The sequence below is a fragment of the Heteronotia binoei genome, chromosome 13, assembly GCF_032191835.1.
Source record: "Heteronotia binoei isolate CCM8104 ecotype False Entrance Well chromosome 13, APGP_CSIRO_Hbin_v1, whole genome shotgun sequence".
Classification (NCBI taxonomy): Eukaryota; Metazoa; Chordata; class Lepidosauria; order Squamata; family Gekkonidae; genus Heteronotia; species Heteronotia binoei.
This window is the reverse complement of record NC_083235.1, coordinates 63,261,612-63,282,667: the sequence shown is the minus strand read 5'-3', so window position 1 is coordinate 63,282,667 and position 21,056 is coordinate 63,261,612. Positions and strand designations below refer to the sequence as shown.

Sequence of the window (21,056 nt, the reverse complement as noted above, 5' to 3'; positions counted from 1 at the left end):
GCATACTAGATAGCAAAAAAATAAAACAGATTTGTATTTTAGTCCCTTAGCTTCTAAAGAAACAAAAAGACCAACTGCATAAGTATTTTAGAACAAAATACTTTATCATATTTCAAGACTTACAACTGCCAAAGGCTCGATCTCTTCTTCTCTTGCATGGCTGGATTTTCTCGTGATGCTCTAAAGAAAAAGAAGCACGAGGTAATTGCTTCAGCAGGAAGAAGGGAGACAACTACCTAGAAGGGTCTATGCTGTGTCAGACATTAGTGACAGGCTTGATTGCAAAATACCATGCTATTAAACAGAGAGACGACCTTAATAAAAGAACAAAATACTTCGTTTTTGAAATTAAGGACTAAACCAGATTATTAAGACAGAAATGTAAAATCACTACATTTGCACATGGAGGTAACTTGTTATTTATCAAAACCACTGCTTAGAGAAACCTGAGAATATTGACAGCACATTGTAATACAGCTTTGATGGAAACACAGATATAAGAAACTGTCTGTGAAGCCAGGACTAGAAAGAAAATCCTGCTGCAAACAATTCCTATCCAAGTAATTAAAAAAATATATACTAGCCTACTTAAAATAAAAGCTAAAGGTTTGGAGCAGCAGAAAACAGTTAAGGCACCAATTCCTTTTTTAAATACATGAATTAGCAACCTACATCTAAGGAGGACAAACTATGTTGTCACTTTTAAAAATAATGTCGATTTCTTGCAAACTGAGACAACATTATGAAATCTAAAGATGTTAAAATTGCCCAAAGCTATTGTCTCTGGCATGAAAGGTCAACATTAGACCACTAGTACATTATCAAGAACCTTAGCAAGTAGTATTTAAAACATAGGAGCAGAAATATCAGCCATATAAGCAGCCATAAAAAGGACACAACTTCTAGAAACCTATTTGCCTTCTTGATCACTTCCCTTCCCATTCCAAAAAAAGCCTCTTTGAAACTACTCATTCTTTAATAAATTGCTTAAGAAATAAAGAAGAAGAAGAAGATATTGGATTTATATCCCGCCCTCCACTCCGAAGAGTCTCAGAGCGGCTCACAATCTCCTTTACCTTCCTCCCCCACAACAGACACCCTGTGAGGTAGATGAAGATATTGGATTTATACCCCGCCCTCCACTCCGAAGAGTCTCAGAGCGGCTCACAATCTCCTTTACCTCCCTCCCCCTCAACAGACACCCTGTGAGGTAGATGAAGATATTGGATTTATATCCCGCCCTCCACTCCGAAGAGTCTCAGAGCGGCTCACAATCTCCTTTACCTTCCTCCCCCACAACAGTCACCCTGTGAGGTGGGTGGGGCTGGAGAGGGCTCTCACAGCAGCTGCCCTTTCAAGGACAACCTCTGCCAGAGCTATGGCTGACCCAAGGCCATGCTAGCAGGTGCAAGTGGAGGAGTGGGGAATCAAACCCGGTTCTCCCAGATAAGAGTCCGCACACTTAACCACTACACCAAACCGGCTCTCCACACCAAACCGGCTCTCCAAACAAGGCTAAAAGGATACTCTGCATCATAAGATCAGTCTAACACAGGAGTGATATTGTAAAAGCAGTAAATGGTAAAAACACTGACAGGGTTTGACGACAATGGTTAAAATTCCCACAAGAATATTTAGAATTCTGGTGAGAAGGCAAGTTCCCAACATAGTGGGCTCCAGAAGGCATATTAAATGCATATACAGGGAAAGGAAAAACAGTTTATTTGCAACATGTGACTATAGATTTGACTGACGCAGAACAATCTGAGTTAGTCACAAACAGAAAAAAATTCTTCTGTAGTCGCTAGCTAGAAAAGATGCTGTAATGACACTGGACCATTAGATGGCAGCAAAATGTGATGCTAATTATGGGAGTGCCAAGGGAGGGGCTAAGCCAGACAGAACCGCAGCAGAAATGTGTGCTGAAAACACAGATCAGTAGAAGGAGGGTGGGATTTGCTGTTGATAACAATAGGCTGTGTAGGCTAAGAAGACACACACACACACACCCCGTGGAGAGATGAAGATACTGGATTTTTATTCCGCCCTCCACGCCGAATTTCAGAGTCTCAGAGCGGTTCACAATCTCCTTTCCCTTCCTCCCCCACAACAGACATCCTGTGAGGTGGGTGGGGCTGAAAGGGCTCTCACAGCAGCTGCCCTTTCAAGGACAACCTCTGCCAGAGCTATGGCTGACCCAAGGCCATTCCAGCCGGTGCAAGTGGAGGAGTGATGAATCAAACCCGGTTCTCCCAGATAAAAGTGCACACACTTAACCACTGCACCAAACATGCACTTTCCTTCTCTGTGTTTTCCCTCTGTCAACTTCTGATACAGAAAACAGAGAAAAGTGCTCGAAACACAGAACTGCAGGGAGGTGAACGGAAGATGGAGGGAAAAGTTATATATATTTAAAAATATATATAAATACGTCCATCATAGGCTGATCTTTCACAGTGAAAAAGGGTTAAGGATGCACAATTGCGGCTCAGAAAAAAACAAACACTCCAGCCTGATATATTCAGCAATACTTCTGACACCAGCATGATGTGAACTGGACCAGCCTAGTAGCAATCTGACACACATGACAACACCTGCCTGCATGCATCAACATCCTTCAGCTTCACAGGAAAAGAAGAGAACCTGCTAAATGAGGGGTCTCTCTCAACACAGCCTTAACCAAATGACAGAAGCCATCACTCTGACCCCTTCCTCTCAACTTGGATTGCCTTATCAGCAAACAGACATCTGCATGCCATGACTCTCTATTTTTTGTGGGATTTAAAAAAAAAACACACACCCCTCTCCAGTCCACAGTGACAGTTCTCCCACAGTGGAGATTAGGGATCTTTAAGAATTCTATTTTTAAAAATGGGGTATATGTGTCAAACTTTTTTTTTTTTTAGCACTGGAAGATAAAGGTTCTAACACGACAACATCTAATATGACAACCTATTGGTAGCTTATGCTAGCCTCAAAAAATTAGAAATATAGAATTCTCAGAAATCAGAGCTCTAATGTTGTGCGCAATTTTAGTCTTACTGTGGATGGACTGTTAATCTACTTGTTCACAATGCAACGGACTATTTGTCACATTTTAAAGTAACTGAACTCTCTTCAAAGCCACAAAGAGCAACTACTAACTCAAGGATCAATTGGGCACTAACCACTCTCATAACACCCCTAAACAAAGTTTCTCTACTTGCCGTATCATCTCAGTCCATCGCACTGCTTCTTGAAGCTCCATCAGCCTTTCTTTATATTGATTTCTTTCCATCAGGACACGTGCCATCTCAACCCGAGTGAATCGTTTCCTCTGAGCAGTAGGAATATCACTCTGTTGCATACCAGGGAGGGGGTGATGGGGTGTCAGGGAGAAAAGAATAAGAGCACTAGTTATATCATACTAGGAAATGAAAGGATTAAAAAAAATTTATTTCTAGGCTACAATACTTCTGAACTACAGAATGGCAGCACAGCAAATTCAAAATGATTCGGGGGCTGTTATGGCTAAAAGCCTAACATGTAATTATGGCTTGAAAGAAACAATAGCAGCAAATGGAAGCTTCCCTGAATAAACAAAAAAGCAGACTTTTTCAGAACACCGCCCCCCACCCTCCTTGTCTCTAGTTGTAATTCAATTGCAAACTATGATCTAGTACTGCCCAGTAAACAAAGGAGAAGCACACAGCCTATAATAAATACACACTTCTCTCCAATATTTTCATGGGGAAATTATAGCATTTGGTAGTATTACATAGAGCAGAAAAGAAAAAGTTTAGATAGGTCGACTCAATTACATACATCATCTTCTTCCTTTGCTTTTTGCCTTGCTTCTTCTGCTTCTGCTCGGGCTCTAAACAAATGCAAGAGGTACCAGTTACATTAACCCAAAAGCCTTTTATGGCCCTCTCTGCCACAATACACATGGAGTTCATTACACTCACTTTCTAAGTTCCTCCTCCAATTCCTTGTTCTTCTCTTCAAGCTTTTGTTTGGCTAGTTTGACAGCTTCCAGCTCTCCTTTCAGTACATCTTTCTCACAAGATAGTTCATCCACTTTTGCAATTAAGTCATTCTTCACCACATTCAAGGCATTTCTTAATAGCAGAGATATTTGCCACTGGTCATTTTAAGCAGAATTACACAGCAACACAAACAATGCTCGACTTCTTTATTTCCCTCTTGCCACAGAAATGCATGCAATATAGAGTTACCCCCTCTCTTTCGAAAACAGCTCCAATTCATAAGGACCTGTGATACTAGGATACTGTAAGCAGGTCACTGGGCACTCTTAATTTCTTCTAATCGTTTTGCTGAATGAAGCCCAAGTAATTTATATATCCAAATAAAAAATGTGGATATAGTTAAGAGTGTAAAATCCCACCCTGACCCGGATAGCCCAGGCAAGCCCGATCTAATCAGATCTTGGAAGTTAAGAAAGGTCAACTCTGGCGAGTAGATGGGAGACCTCCTTAAAATACCAGATGTCAGGAGGGCGGGAGTAGGCTTTATTCAGCCACCTCTCTGAACGTCCTCCATGCCCCCCAGTAGGGGTCAGTCACCAAAAGTCGCCATGACTTCCAGGTGCACACAAACAAAAAATATTTTTTTAAAAAAATTTAAACTAGTATAAAATTCCCAGTTCGAGCCTTAGTTCACCCGTTAGTACAGAACCATCTCCCAGTCCCAGCTGTAAGAACTGAGATTGTTCAAAAGACTTCATGTGCACTCTTTAAAAAAAAAAAAGGTAGCCCCTTGTGCAAGCACCAAGTCATTACTGACCCACAGGGCGACATCACATCATGACGTTTTCTTGGCAGGCCTTATACAGAGTGGTTTGCCCATTGCCTTCCCCAGTCATCCACACTTTACCCCTAGCAAGTTGGTACTCATTTTACTGACCTTAGAAGGATGGAAGGCTGAGTCAACCTTGAGCCAATTACCTGAACCCAGCTTCCATTGGGACTGAACTCAGGTCATGAGCAGAGCTTGGACTGCAGTACTGCAGCTTACCACTCTGTGCCACTGCGCCACACTCTCAGAAAGCTTTATGCAAATGCCCAGTATTGGGACTCAGGTTCTGTTTCTTTCTCCACAGACATTCTGAGTTGCATGCAAAATCTGCCGCTCTGGATGAGGGAAAAAAATCCCTCAAATTCAGAACTCCAGCAACAGCTAGATTGAGAAGTTCACAAGAAAGTCATGATGAAGGTTCTCTCCCATTAGCTATGCTAATGAATATTTTTTTTTTCTGCCACGGTTACAATTTATCTCCCATGAACAATCTAACATGCTTTTAAAAACCCGCAGCTCCTACAACGGTAACAGAGTTCATAACCAAATTTTATTTATTTTATTATTGCAATCCCTCATCTGATTCGAGGCAGCATACATGGATTAACACAAGGTCTTCCATATAGACATTGTGCAGATCCAATTTTATTCAACTTCAGCAAGGCTGCTATATAATGTGTCTTCAAATCATAATGCTCCTTCTGGTTATTCTGAAGCTACTGAATACAATGAAAAAGGGGGAAGAAAACTACAACCCTTCACGAGAAAATAACCAAAAAAGTTTAGAACATTAATTTAACAAAAACATCATAAAACTGATCAAACACATTAAACTAATGGAGTTTGAATTATACCACTGAGGAAGGCCTGGTGCTGAAACGTGTTTGGTATTGGTTTTTGTATATGAAGACAATATGTACTTCTAAACTTGTATTTATGTCAATGGACACTGGTCTTCATATTGGGATTAGGTACTTATGTGCTGAACATATAAGCATTCAACACTGAAGGATAATTTTAATTAAGATAAATTCCAAGCAACACCACCACAAAATAGCTAGAAAAAAATTATATAGAATTATATAAAATAATCATATCAACCTAAGCTAATCTAATACATCTATTACTATCTATAGGAGCTAATCATTTGTCTGTATATCAATCGGTGTGGGAGAACATCATTTTCAGAAAGGTAAGTGATTATTGGAAACTGGACAACAATAAAAGAAGATTCATATTTTTCTGCTAAAGGTATTCACGTCTGAACTGTTATTTTGGTCATTATAAAATAATCCCCAAGGCACTGTTGCCAGATCAATATGGTTTGTGGGGGGGGCTTTATCCAACACCGAATGATATTTTAGCACTTTTGAATGTATTAAATTATATATGCTGTTTTGTACATTTGCACTATGGGCATAGTTATATTTCCACTTTTTTTCTTTGTACCAACCCATTTTAGTCACCTTATTTTTAAGCTACTATCAACTACAACCTCCCACAATTTCTTGAGGGATCAGAACTGCGTTCTGTAGAATCAGCAGCCTCATACAAGGGCATGGGTTAGACTCAGCAGAAAAGCTTTCTGAAAGATCTGAAGGAGGTTATCTGTCATTTGTCCTGAAATTATTCTGAAGATGAGGAATGGCTCACAAGTAATACGAGCCACGGGATGAATCCTGCAACAATGTAGGCATATCCAGTAAAACAGTGCCCCCTTCGCTTCCTCAGATGTATGCAGCAGGTGCAAGAAGTAGAGATTTTACCTGATTCCCCTTTGTCACTGTAGTCCCCCATCTTGTGGCACATTTTACTTATGAGTCTCTGCCAATCCTGAGACAGGAGCTTAAGGACAAGTGGCAGACTGCTTGAATAAGCAGAATGCAGAGAGAGATCTGCTCTGCCAATGCCATCCACAAGCTCTTTCAATGAATCTTATGCTCAAAAACAAATCAAACAGGTTAGCAGAATTATATCCATGTTTAAAAGCTGAAAAGGGATTACTCACTTGGTTTCTAGCAGCTGTGTGTTTTCTAAAATAAGGTTTTCAACTTCACGGCCCATTCCTTTCAAAGACAGAAGAGAGAAACACTGAGAACTTGCATCAGATTTATGTGTTTTAAACCAGAGTTCAGAGTGTGGAGATACCGCACAAACAGGATTCAACACTAATCTCAAAGGACTGTACATGTTCTCCACTGAGATGGAAGAGAAGTCTGTGCAGTTCTGTTCATATACTGAAGTTCCTGCACCCATGATTAATGGACTAATAAGCATCTTTAAAAATAAATTGAGTATGTTTTGCTGATAGAATTTGAAAATGCTTAGTATGGAAGCTGACACCCTTCAGAAGAAGAAAAATATTTCAGTCCAAGTTTCTAATGTCTGAATGTACTCACTTTTATAGGCTTTTGCCCTTGGATCTCTCATACACCCCTTCCTCTCTTCCACATCAGCCTTGGCTCACAAAAAATTGACTGTTCTTTTGCCAGATAAGTAAAATAAATTGAAGTTTACAATGGTCAAAACCAACCAAAGTTGTAGTATTTGTTGAGATATTAAAGCCAGGTAATTTATATTACACAGAAGACATGCTGAATACGGAAAGCTCAAAGACAATCCATCTTGCCCTGAAAATCATCCCCAAATGAGATGAAGCCTTACCAAAGAAATCATGGTCTTTAAAGCCCATGCATCCCATGAAGAGCAGAAAGAAGAAAAAACATTTAATGTGAGGAGGATAGTATGGGTGAGGTGTGGTACAAGACTAGAGATCTGCCAGATATGGAAGATTTCCAAACAAAGATGACATGGAAAGTCTGAAGCAAAATATGTTCTATTTATAAACAAGAGTAAGTAGAAAGAATAACAGTTAAGAGAGTAGTGTCAAAAAGATAAATGTAAGAACCCTGCTGATCAGATCACAGGTCTATCTACTCCAGCATCTGATTTCCAAACAGTGGCCAGACAGATGTTGCTAAAAATCCACAAACAGATTATAAAAGATACCACCCACCTCTTTAGCTTATCTGCAACTGAAATTCTAATATGACACTACTGAATATGTCGATTCTGTTACCTATTAAGATCTATCCTCCGCCATCTCTCTAATACCTTTTTAAAGCTTCTTAAAACGAGCAGCCACACCACATTTTATAATCATTCTATGTATTGTGTGAAGTAGTTTTCTTTTTGGTCTGTCCTACCCATCTGTTTCTAAAGTGACCTCAAATGCTTATAAGATATTAAAAACATTTTACCTCTATATGACTAGATTACCTAACAAATTAACAGAAATAGCAAAATACATTTATTAGCATCTAATCTCTTCATACTATGCGTCATTTTATAAACTTTGATTATTCTGCTTCTCCTTCCTGTACCTCCTCCAGCTCTGTAATATTCTTTTTGAGATGAAGCAGCAAGTTTTGTGCAGAATACACTGCACAATGAATATTATTACAAGCAAGGTCTTAACAATGGAATTTGCTATTCAAGTGCATTTGGAATCTGCTATTTAAGTGTGGAGGAAAGGTGTTCACAGTTTATAATACATCAATACCTGTACATTTTAGATCTTCAAAAGATAATTATATTTAAAGAAACGTTTTTAGAAAATTGCAATGAAAGCTACATATTTATTTACTTTTAATCTGGATCATGTTTCATGTCTCTTAGAATGCAGGAGTCGATAAAGGATTAGAGGTTCCACATGAGATCTAGGAAAATTAATCCCAGACGTGTATTAAATTGGAACAGACTTGCTATTTATAGTGTATATTTATAAACTGAATAAATTATTTCCATTAATACGTCTCTTTAGAATACAAGACAAATGCCCTGTGCTAAATGCCCCCGTTTGCTTCCATACCCAAATGGAGCTCTCAAGCAAATGGGATTTCCTGTTCACAGGGTGCTGTGACTGAAAAACAGAGCTCAAGAAACTTACCATTGTATTAAGTGAACAGGAAAGTCCTTATTAGGAAGAAAGCTCCATGTACACATCAGAGACCTGAAGAAAGTCACAAGATCAGGGCAAACCCCTGTTTTTGAAGTCACAAAAAGTAGTGAATTCTTTTCACCTTTTGAGTGATAGGTATAAAGTGAAGACAGCCTGTGTCTTCACAATGGCTAGAGTGCTAGGCCAGGTTCAAATCACCACTTGCCATGCGGCTAACTAGGTGACCGTGGGCCAGTCATTCACTCAACCTAACACAAGGTTGTTTGAGGATAAAATACAAATGGGGAGAACCATGTGTGTCACCCGGAGCTCCCCGAAGGAATAACAAGATAAAAATGTGTATCTATATATTCTCTTTAGAAATGGCATCTTGACAAAATTAATAGCGTTTCATATAGCCATTTCCACAGTTGCTGAAATGTTACACCAGCCCTACAAATATAAGACCTGTTTCCAAAAATGCAGTGGATCCCATTTTTACTGTGTGCGTAGGTAGCGACCCCAACTTGCTTTTCTGCTGGTATAAAAGGGAAAAGATGCAGTCTCACCCCATTCTTCTCCTTGTTCAAGCTCCACTGCATGTGGCTGTTTGTCCAAGTGATACCTACGATTACCAGCATAAGCCTTTTTAGGGTCAAACCCTCAACCCCACACACCAGCGCAGAAATTGCTAGGATCCTGTCCCAGGCTCACATAGTGCTGGAATAGTTGTACTGCAATATATTATTTATATTTTACTAGTAGCCCGTACTTGTATTTGCATCCTACATCTGTTTAAAAGATAAGCGATTGACCCTCTACGCTGCATCCAGTAACTGGGACACGGTGAAGGGGCTTCCAGAAAGCTAAGTCCTGGTCATGTGCTTGCACCAAAACACATTCTTGGAGGATATCTACAAGGCATCATTCTTACAATTGTTGACCAGTAATAAAGAGAACAGTTTTTCCCTTTTTTTCCATTAATATTTGTGATTTGGCTTTTTTGAAAAGACATTGTATAATCCTTATCCAGAAAGAGTACTAAAGTTTTTGCACTACACTTTTAACTATAGGCATCCCAAACAAAAATAAATAAATAAATATTAGGCAAAATAAAAGATATCAAGCAAGATTGTTTTTAAAAAGCACAAACATTATGAGAGCATCAGCCATGAACACTGAATTTTAACACGGTCACTTTCAAAATATAGAAAAAGCATACACACCAGAATATTCCCCTGGGTACGCAGCCCAAGAGAAAGCAGATTAGAGAATCCCAATTAACTAATTTTGTAGAAACCACTGTGCACCATTAATCAAATGAAACAATCAATACACTGCATGTCATACCATTAATACAGAATATGCCTCTGAAAGTAAGAGTAAAGCAGCAGCCCAGGCCCACTTCTTTATATAACTTATATGCCATGTTTCCGTGAATAGACATATGATCAAGGCAGTTCATGTTAAAAATGCTTAAAAACTACACTTTCCTTAAAATACTAGCAAAATGCATACAAATAAAACATTTAGAAGATTTATATAGAAGTCCTATTAAGTTCAGTGAAGTTTCTGTGTAAATACGGTTAGAATAATGCTGTTAGTTCTATTTCCACAAAGTGTTTTACACTCCCTCCCTAAAACAACCAAACCCACTAGATTTATTAACAATGCTGGTTAACATTACAAGAGAGCCAAAGATTTTCTCATAAGAACTGTTTTAGCTGTACCTAGGAAAATCTTATAAAAGCAACATTGTTTACAGCAGAATACTGACAATGAAACCCTTAATACTTTTTTTTTTCTAAAACTAAGTATGTGTGGTTGGATCCAAACTCCTAAGACTAGGAAGAGTTAGCAAAAGCAGATCATTCCTGCCCCCCTTTTTGCCCCAGCAGCCCACATCCCTTGAAAAATGGGGACTCAAGAGAAGTGTCAAGTGCATAGGGTTGCACTTGCAGCACAAAGGTAGGAATTCCCCAACTCCTCTCACATAAGCAGGAGTGCCTCCTGTTCCTCAGCAGCAGCTTTTCAGAGAGCACAGGGGGCCACTGAGAGGAAGATATGCTTCTACAAACATCTCCCATTCTCTCACAGGATGCCCACTAGATGGTGGGAATGTGTATGAAGACGTGGCCATCACATCCCTTCCCACTAGGTCGGCCCACTGCCTCATCGGCATCCTCCCCAGCTCATTACCCACTTCTTTCCTTCAGTTCCAAGCTGGCTATAATCTATACCTCTGTCCATGCTGATAACATTAGTAGCAGCAACCATAATGCACCAACACCCATCCTTTACCCGATTCCATTCCCCAAGCTGAGAATGGGCACAGTTAAAAAGCTGATGTTGTAAAAACCACTGTTATGGGGGGGCATGCCATTTCCACTTGATATTACCAGCGCGGGGGAGGAGCATTTAGGGAGCTCCCTCTCAGGTGAAAGGTTACAAGGTCCCTAAACGCAGTTTGTACCATCCTCTCTTGTTCAGATTTCAGACTGTGCTCCTCCAACTTAAATGAGCAAAATACTTCAAGAGGCAGGGGCAGTCTGACTAGTTTTTGAAGATACAAAGCATGACTACAGAGGAGGGAAAGTATTTTACTCAATATATGTCAAAAAGAATAAAAATTAAAACCATGCAAAGCAAATTGCCACTTCCACAACACATTCCCTGCTGTATGGTTTACAGACAGTAAACACAATCAAAAGACTGGTTTACAGTAGGGGCTATTGGCATTAAGCTTTGTCTTTTCTGTGAATATGTGATTACTTTGATCTCAATATAAGACCACATTTAGTAATTTCTCTTCAAACTCTAAGAGTAAACTACAAATTATGATACCTAACAATCTTGTTCAGGACTGGGTTGTGGGATAGAGAGAATTAACACATACACACACACACACACACACACACACTATTTTGCCAATCAGAATCCATTCCTAATCCTTGTCCTGGCTGCTTGTGCCTTTTTTCCATGCAAGGGCACAAAGCAGCCTGGCAGTACCATTTCTGATTGGAGGAATCAGCACAAGGCTGGGGGGGATTCATACACACATACAATGTTTTCCCCAGCTGTAATTCAGACATCTCCCCATGCTTTTTGTAGGGCCAAAACAGGCTGAAATTCCTATTACTAGTTGTATTTGCTGCCAATATATCAATATGTCCAATTCTCCGCACTGCCAAATCTGTGGATACTTAATTCTGGAGAACGGAGTTGTAAATGGCCAAGACAGATATTTCTACAAACCTGAAAAACAGCCCAGATTTGCAGAAAAATCCAAAATCTTTTTTTAAAAACAATAACAGTGGGGTTAAAAAAAACTCCCAAACAATAAAAGAAGCACCAGTAGCTTTTACTTCACATTATGTATAGTCCACCTTTCTCACTTAGACTCAAGGCAGATTGCACAGAGCAAGTCAATATAATCAACAGGATGGGACAGTCAACGAACAATGCAATAGGATTAGAGTTATAGAACCAATCAGAAATTTAAAAACAGAACTGAAACAACACGTAAGTATTATCATGACGCATTAAATGATGCAAGAATTACATTGCACAGGGGTGGCCAACGGTAGCTCTCCAGATGTTTTTTTGCCTACAACTCCCATCAGCCCCAGCCATTGGCCATGCTGGCTGGGGCTAATGGGAGTTGTAGGAAAAAAACATCTGGAGAGCTACCGTTGGCCACCCCTGAAAAGAAGAAGAAGAAGAAGATATTGGATTTATATCCCGCCCTCCACTCCGAAGAGTCTCAGAGCGGCTCACAATCTCCTTTACCTTCCTCCCCCACAACAGACACCCTGTGGGGTGGGTGGGGCTGGAGAGGGCTCTCACAGCAGGATCCTAGTTTCAGCAAGCAATAAACAGCAGTATACACCACGATCCCTGATAATTTAGTTAAATAACTTTGTAAAATATTTAATACAATGAGACTCTATTGCTTGCACAGAAAAGTCTTCTTGAATAAATCAGTTTTGCATTGTTTTCAGAAAGTCAGGAGAGTGCGAGCTTTCCTGACCTGCTCAGGTAGGCCATTCCATAAGGTAGGGGTCACAATGGAGAAGGTACGTATATGGGCAGATGTTGATTTTGCCCATTTGCAGACTGGCAAAACCCCCAGCTCCAATGAATGAAACTATGGCAGTGTATAGTGGGAGAGGTGGTCTCATAGATACGAGGGTACTGAGGGGCATCCAGTGAAGTGCCTGCAGGATGAGAGTAATATGAGTGCTCCATCTAGCTCCAAATAATAGCTGAGGTGCAGCATTTTGTACCAAATGGAATCCCCAAATTTACCTTGAGGGGAGACTAATGTACAGTGCATTACAATAGTCTAATCTTGATGTTACTGTGCCATGGGTCCATGAGGCCAGAGCAGCCATATCAAGTTAAGGGATCATTTTGAGGCTAGGCTGAGGGGGGAAAGCCTTTTTTTTGCAGCTGCATTAATTTGTTTCCACAGTAAGCTGCGTCTATTATAACCCCAAGGCTCTTAACTGAGTCAGCAAGGGTCAGCTGAAGTCCATCAAAAGTGAGGAGAACAATATCCTTCAAGATCTCCATCTTCCCAACCAGCGTTACCTTTGTTTTTTCTGGGTTTAGTTTCAATTTTGTTCACTCTTAGCCAATTAACCACAGCAGCCAGGTAGCAATTCAGGACTTCTACCGCTTCACCAGGGATTTGGATAAGGATATATGGAGCGGAGTACCATTCACATATTGATGACATCCAGCCCAAGAGCTATACATGATTTGTCCTAAGGGCTTTACATAGAGATTGAAAAGGATGGGGGATAGAACTGCACCCTGAGGAACTTCACAGGATAGGTCTCACACTGATGACAACTGGTCTCCAACAGCAACCCTATGAATATCCTGGATCAGCCTGAGACAAGTAGTGCTGGAGACTCCTCAGGATAAGGGGACTCAGGGGTGCAGAGGAGCTTCACGTAGTCAGCCCTGAACTTAGGGCAGAGGAGCTACAGACTTCTGGTTCAAATCCCCACTCTCAGCCACTTTCACACACTACCCCATCACGGGGTTGTTGGGAAGATAAAATGGAAAAGAATGATATAAGCTGCTTTGGGTCCTCATTGTGGAGAAAGGCAGGATCAAATAATAAATACAGATGAAGATGGGGAGGCAGATCAAACGTAGACTGGGAGGTGAGGTGGGAAGAAGACAGGGAAATGTTCAAGATATAAGTGTTATCAAGAAAAGGAAAAAGGAAATAGTGTGGCAAGGGGGATACAGGATAAAGTTAAGTTAAAGGATAGAGCATGCTAGACTTCAGTGGAGCCACAGCTTTAGAAAAAGAGAAGCTTTTGCTATTATGTTTTGTGGTTGTTTCTGGCTAATGTGGTGAGGTGAGCTTATGCTTGTATTCCTGTGTATAGTGAACACACACCATAGGGAAGTGAGGGTCAGTGCAGCCCCCCTATCTGCTGCTGTAACCAAGTCATCCTACTGCTCCGTTACTGTCAACGCCAACCCTCTCCTGGCTCAACAGAACGGGGGGGAGGGGGGGGCTACAAAAGAAGTAGATCCACTATGTAAATCCAACATGACAGCATACAAAATGATAAAGTGGGGCAGAGTTCAACCAACTAACACATACTATGTGTATTTGAGCTGTGCAACATGTAAGTAAAGAGGATTATGTCAATTTGTGGGCTGTAACTGGGGAAGATGTGAGCCTGAACCAGGAAGTCAATGCCTGTGTATGATTAATTCAAGAGGCAGGATAGTGACCTAAAATTTCCTTTAAAAAACAGCAGTTTAGGTTGTATATGCTTCCCCTTATCGTTGCGTAGATTACTGATTCTGGGAGTGGCTTCAGAGCTCCCCATGACACAATACTTGATTCTTGCCTAGAGGCTGTCCACAAACTACTCTTCTTGTAAATCCACGCTATCCACTGAAAGGTTTGAACAAATTGGTAGGCATATTTTAGAACAGAATGAATGCTTTTTATCCTCATCATCATTTGTAAGGAATCCAAAAGGAATATTTTACACAAAGTTAATCATCTCACTTCAATACTTTTAAAAATGTAATTTCAGTACTTAAAGGCCACGGCGCAATCGTCATGGTTCTTAAATCCCCACTTATTTTTCCTATTTGTCTTCAACAGCAGTTTCTGAAGTATCCACTTACCCAGCAAGTCTGCTCCTTCATCCACATCCCCAATCAGACCAGAGCCGGCAGAAGATAACTCTTCAAAGAGTGATTCTGTATTACGATCGAATGCTTTGTTTTCTATGCCTTTGGTAGGAGTGCTGGGCAACAGAATTGAAATTTAAAAAAGAAGTTTTTAAAAAAGATAATAGTGCTAACTGGTTTAAACATTACATATGCAGATCCAGGCTAGGTGAATCTCCTCAGATCTCAGAAGAGAAGCAGGATCAGCCCTGGTTAATATTTGGATCCAGGAAATCCAAAGCATAGGCAGATAAAGGCAAACCACCTCTCAGTCTTGCCTTGAAAACCATACAGGGAGGCTGTAAGTGGGCTGCGACTTGGCTTTCCACCATCTCTTGTAGATCCAAATCAATTTTACGAGCAGATTAATGAATTTTCATTTATTGCCAACAGCTCTGAAGTCTAGATCCAGTTAAAATACAGGTAAAAATTGCTTCTTCAATCTATCCATGAATGACTCATCAACAACCTTCTTAACCACAGCATCCATCTGACAATGTATGCTCTTGTTTTTTTTAAAAAAATTAAATATTTTATTGAAATAAATAAAAAAAATTATAATACAACAAGCAACTGATAAAATATGTTCTCGTTCATAACATTGCACATTCATCTTGCAGCTCCTACCGAGAGGCATACCTCCAGAATTAAGTAAGAAACCAAGTGTATATAAAGCAGGAGGATGGGGCCATGCCCATCACACAGAGGTGCTCACCTAGCCTTCTCTTCCTACCTTTTATCCACTTCTCTACTGCTCATCTGGCCCATCTTGTTTCCCTTCTGTCTCACCACTAACCTGGTTCATTTTAGCATCTTCTTCTCTCCTCCTCTCCCAAGTCCTCTCAGTATCTGAGGGGTACAGTCCTTCATTCTGTGCCAGATGCTTGGAAAGACTGGACACACCAAGTTTGTCAAATTGCCCTCGCCTTCCTGAGGGACTCTGAATAAAATGCTTGGACCTTCTTGGTACCTTAGCTGAGGCAGTACAGGATGCATTCAAACTGTTTCTGACCTTCCTAAGCACCCTATGTAAAATGATAAATGGTTTTGTGGCTGACTGTACCACTTAGGGATTGTCAGGGCATTTGTCCTAAACAAAGATTGTTATAACTTTTCAATTTTTCTAAATTTTTACTGGCTAAAATACTGTGCCAAGTACCTTGAACCTTTATATCCACTAAGGTCTTTATCCATATCCAGCTCTGGTGTGGATTCAATGATTGCCTGAACTTCAGATTTGTCTTCATTTTCATTAGAACCTTGGGAAGAAAGCAGTACATATCAGTTAACAGAAGGGAAAAAACTGCTTAAGAAACCTGATATGTCACATATAAAGTCTCTAACTAATGACGGGGCTCCTGAATTGCATAGGGCAGGAGTGGCCAAACTAAGGCTCGGAGTCACATGTGGCTCTTTCACACATACTGTGTAGCTCTTGAAGCCCCCACTGCCCAGCAAGGCAGCAGCCTGGAGAATGCATTTAAACTTAAAGTTGCTTTCTTTCCACCTCTCTTCCTCATCTATTTTCCTTCCTTCCTTTTTCGTCTTGCGGCTTTCAAACGTCTGACATTCATGTCTTGCGGCTCTCAAACATCGGATGTACATTCTATGTGGCTCTTACATTAAGTATGTTTGGCCACCCCTGGTATAGGGACTTAGTAATTATACACCTTTCTCCTTCCTGATCTCTGCTAATGCCTATCACATATAACCCATGGGTTATATTCTGCAATCCATAACTGCAAGAGTCAGAAAGTTCTCATGTTTCCCTCCCCTCAGTGGCCTTTCACAATTCTGGGAAAGTTGATATGGGAGGGAAGTGAGAACCATGTAGATATTAATCATATGGCTCTAGGCGTTGCCGTGTAGAGACAAAATCACATTATTGTCTGTTTTGCATCAGTGCAGCTGTGCTGACATAGGAAGAAGGAACAGAGATTGTCCTCCCTTCTCCTTCTCAATTCACATGATTATTAGTCCAGCTGTGTTCCATGACCCTAGGAGTCAACTTTCTGATGGGGAAGAGATCTGAATCTATCACTGATTTTCACAGAATCAACTCAACTGCTATAGATTAATCTGATACACTGACTGGTTTCAGTCTGATGGATCTTGCCAAGTGGCAAAAAGTTTCACTGAATTACTGGGCTTTCCCATGCTTAGAAGAATTGAAAAAGTTATAATGGCTCTTTCCTGTGCTACAAAAATCCTACACAGAGTTCGTTTTCACACAGAACGTTTGCAACGTTTGACGTTACTAGCTCTTAGAAAATTCATTGAGAGGCAATACCAACAATACCATGATGACACATGCATTATACATGAAAGTAAGTTTCATAGAAACCAATTAAACACCCCTATGGATTATTAACTCGCTATTATGCATATTTCAGATTTAAGTGCTAGCCCTTCAAAGAGCAGTATTCCGCCAATGCATAGATTTTCACATATACATTTAATCTAAATACACTGGATGAAGCAATTTTGTTTTTCCAGTGTGTGTAATGCTTTCTACATGAAAGTGATACCTACACCATAACTGCATAATATTTAAGCAGCCATAAATATTAACTGATAGCTGGTCTTCTAAAAGAGAGCTCCATTGTGCGGAGTGGTAAGCTGCAGTACTGCAGTCCAAGTTCTGCTCACGACCTGAGTTCAATCCTCCAGACTGTCACCTCCAGACGGTCACCTCCAGACTGGATTACTGCAACGCCCTCTACATGGGGCTGCCCTTGTGCCGAACTCGGCGGTTGCAGCTGGTGCAGAACGCGGCGGCTAGGCTGCTATTGGGGCTTCCAAGATGGGAGCACATACGGCCAGGGTTGCACGAACTACACTGGCTGCCAGTGGTCTACCGAGTTCGTTACAAGGTGCTGGTCATGACCTTTAAAGCCCTATATGGCCGAGGGCCTGTCTACCTGAGGGACTGTCTCTCCCCATATGAGCCCCAGAGAGCACTGAGGTCAGCTGGTAAGCACCAGCTGAATATCCCTGGGCCAAGGGAGGCCAGATTAAAGACCACCCGGGATCGGGCCTTCTCCGTTGCGGCCCCACTACTCTGGAACCAACTCCCGGAGGAGGTACGGGCCCTGCGATGTGTAAATCAATTTCGCAGGGCCTGTAAGACATACCTCTTCAAAATAGCCTTCGCCCATGCTGAGCTAAGATAACATCTCTGTGTATGTTTTCTGCTCTTCTACTGAATTTAAGATCCATTTAGCACCTTAATGTCAATTTTAATGTAACTGTATACTGATTTAAGACGATTTTATTGTTTATATGATTTTATTATATTGTATTACATTTATGTTGTATTTACATTTATATGTTGTGAGCCGCCCTGAGCCTGCTTGTGCGGGGAGGGCGGGATACAAATAAAAAGTTATTATTATTATATTATTATTATACTGGTAGAAGCTGGGTTCAGGTAGCTGGCTCAAGGTTGACTCAGCCTTCCATCCTTCCAAGGTTGGTAAAATGAGTATCCAGCTTGCTGGGGGTAAAGTGTAGATGACTGGGGAAGGCAATGGCAAACCACCTTATAAAAAAGTCTGCCAAGAAAACATTGCGACGTGATGTCACCCCATGAGTCAGTAACAACTCGGTGCTTGCACAGGGGACGACCTTAACTTTTTTAGTCTTCTAAAACTCAGAGCTGACCATTTTATTTCTTAACATAATAAATTTTGATTTTAAAATTTCTCAAAATATTAACTACAGCCACGCAACCATTTCAGGAACTTACCAATAGATACATTTCTTGTTTCTTGAGCTACTTGCACTTCAATGTGTTTACTTATGTCCAATTTCATGTTCCCCGTCTCTGAGTTCTTCACAAGTCCTTCATCGTCTTCATTCGGGGGGGTTTCAGCAGCTGCGAGTGCATTTGAAGCGGCTGTCAATACCGGCGTAGTAGATTTTGAACCTGCTTGGCTATCAGAAAGCTCATCCTAAAAGACAGAGAATTTTGCAAGAATTACAAAAAATGTATGCATAATTTTATGACGACACTCCTAGACAGGTAGCGAAGCCAGTTAATATGTTGTCTTTTCTAGTCAAAAGATGCCTATTACTACTAGAGCACACATGAACATATGAAGCTGCCTTATACTGAATCAGACCCTTGGTCCATCCAAGTCAGTATTGTCTTCTCAGACTGACAGCGGCTCTCCAGGGTCTCAAGATGAGGTTTTTCACACCTATTTGCCTGGACCCTTTTTTGGAGATGCCGGGGATTGAACCTGGGACCTCCTGCTTCCCAAGCAGATGCTCTACCACTGAGCCGCCGTCCCTCCCCCCAGATGAGAAGAGTAATCCCATAATGCTGGACACTCTCTTCCACCAAAGGAGAATCTCATGTTCGGAGAATAGAAGCAGCCATGATACATATCCTCTGTTCGCATCTAAAAAATGGACTTACAACGTTTGTGTGCATAAGAGTAGCTGACAACCCCATCCCACCCCACTTGCCTGCGCTCAGTTACTCAAAACACCATTCCCACTCCACCGCATTTCTGGTATCAGAGCTGGAGCAGGAAAAAAAATGCCTGCAGTGATGAAGAATCCTGAGGTGTGATAAGGGACGGTAAAGGGTTCAGCAGGTTTCCTTCCAATGCACATTTTGCTACCAAAAAATAGTCTTCCATCACCTTTCTTTAGAGATTATCAGGGCAGAGATATATGAAGAACAAATGTGACATGGATCCCATTGTGCCTGATACGACACTGCTCTTAGGTGGAAATCCAGAAAGAAATCTGATCTGACCATCATTCACTAATGAAATTACAACCTTGTGTACAACTGGAAGAAACCTCATCGCAATTGAAACGGATAGCAATATAATCAATTACTTAATGTTGAACAAAAATAGTACATCAACACTTCCTAAGAACTTTTAATCATAGCTCACACAAAGCATTTGTGAGACTGTTGCATTACAGTTCACACTTCAAAGGCAGTTTCACTGAAATAAATGAAAATAACATTTACTCAAGGCCAGCTAACATTTCTGAATTTTTACATGAACTTTCTGAAGTTCTACATGCGGGCATATTTTGCAAGGGAAGATGAACATGAACCACATGGAAGCTGAGTGGGTAGTCAGTATCACTTAACGTTTAATCTGGGCTGCACCAACCTATTTGTGCAAATGTTGCTGCACTAAGGGGTGGAGCCTGGAGAGGGTGGGGTTTGAGGAGGGGTGGGACCTCAGACAGATAAAAGGTCATAGACTCCACCCTCCAAACCAGCCATTTCCTCCTGGGGAACCATTGCCAATTTCCAGGTGAGGGCTGGAGGTCATTCAGAATTATAACTGCTTTCCAGATGGCAGAGATCAGGTTCCCTGGAGAAAATGGCTGCTTTGCAGAGTGGATTCTGTGTCATTATACCTTGCTGAGGTCACTTCCCTCCTGCTTTGGTCCACGCTGTGATTTGGGACCATTCACAGACTTTCAGCCTAACCTACCTCACAAGCTTATTGTGCAGATCAAAACAGGAAGAGAAGAATGATGTAAGATGCTTTGGTCCACATTGTGGAGAAAGACTGTACTTTTTCTAGGTAGAGGTTGCAGGGAAGAGGGAGGAGATGGAAAGCTGAAGTCAGATCAATTCCCCTACAGAAAATGGCCACACTGGATCGGTGGGAAGACACAAAGGTTGGAGGGAGTGAATGCCTTCATGTGGGTGAGTGGGCGGGAAGACAATGGGGGGGGGTGACATTCACCCACAGTCTCTGTCTAGAGCCTGTTGTATTTTCCATCATTATGCACTTTAATGTATTTTTATATTTGATATGCCAATATAGGTCAGTCTGTCTTTTCCATCACAACAGGTCTTATTCCTATTCCATAGATATTTTCAGCAGACAGAAGAGGCTCCAAGAACAGAGAAAAATGCAAAAGAACTCCATATACCTTCCATGAACAGATTGCTGGATACATGTCAACATGCCACCATCTGACATAATTCTGGCCCCCTTTTTTTGCCATCAAGTCACAACCAACTGATGGCAGCCCAAGGCCAGAGATGTTCAGAGGTAGTCTGCCATTACCTGCTGCTGTGTAGCAACCTTGGACTTCCTTTATAGTCTTCCCATCCATT

At 41.0% G+C, this 21,056-nt stretch overlaps 1 protein-coding gene across 2 annotated transcripts in view; it reads right to left on the bottom strand.

Annotated features, from left to right (window-relative positions):
• The window catches only part of SPAG9 (sperm associated antigen 9), a 127,881-nt gene that overhangs the window by 48,094 nt on the left and 58,731 nt on the right, over window positions 1-21,056 (bottom strand). For both annotated transcript variants that reach the window (XM_060253431.1, XM_060253432.1), the window contains 8 exons: window positions 18,699-18,903; window positions 16,110-16,209; window positions 14,906-15,027; window positions 6,806-6,863; window positions 3,948-4,100; window positions 3,805-3,856; window positions 3,207-3,337; window positions 124-180 (listed from right to left, as the gene is read on the bottom strand). In XM_060253431.1, the coding sequence (XP_060109414.1) occupies window positions 124-180; window positions 3,207-3,337; window positions 3,805-3,856; window positions 3,948-4,100; window positions 6,806-6,863; window positions 14,906-15,027; window positions 16,110-16,209; window positions 18,699-18,903 (878 nt within the window). The remainder of the gene's footprint in view (window positions 1-123; window positions 181-3,206; window positions 3,338-3,804; window positions 3,857-3,947; window positions 4,101-6,805; window positions 6,864-14,905; window positions 15,028-16,109; window positions 16,210-18,698; window positions 18,904-21,056) is intronic.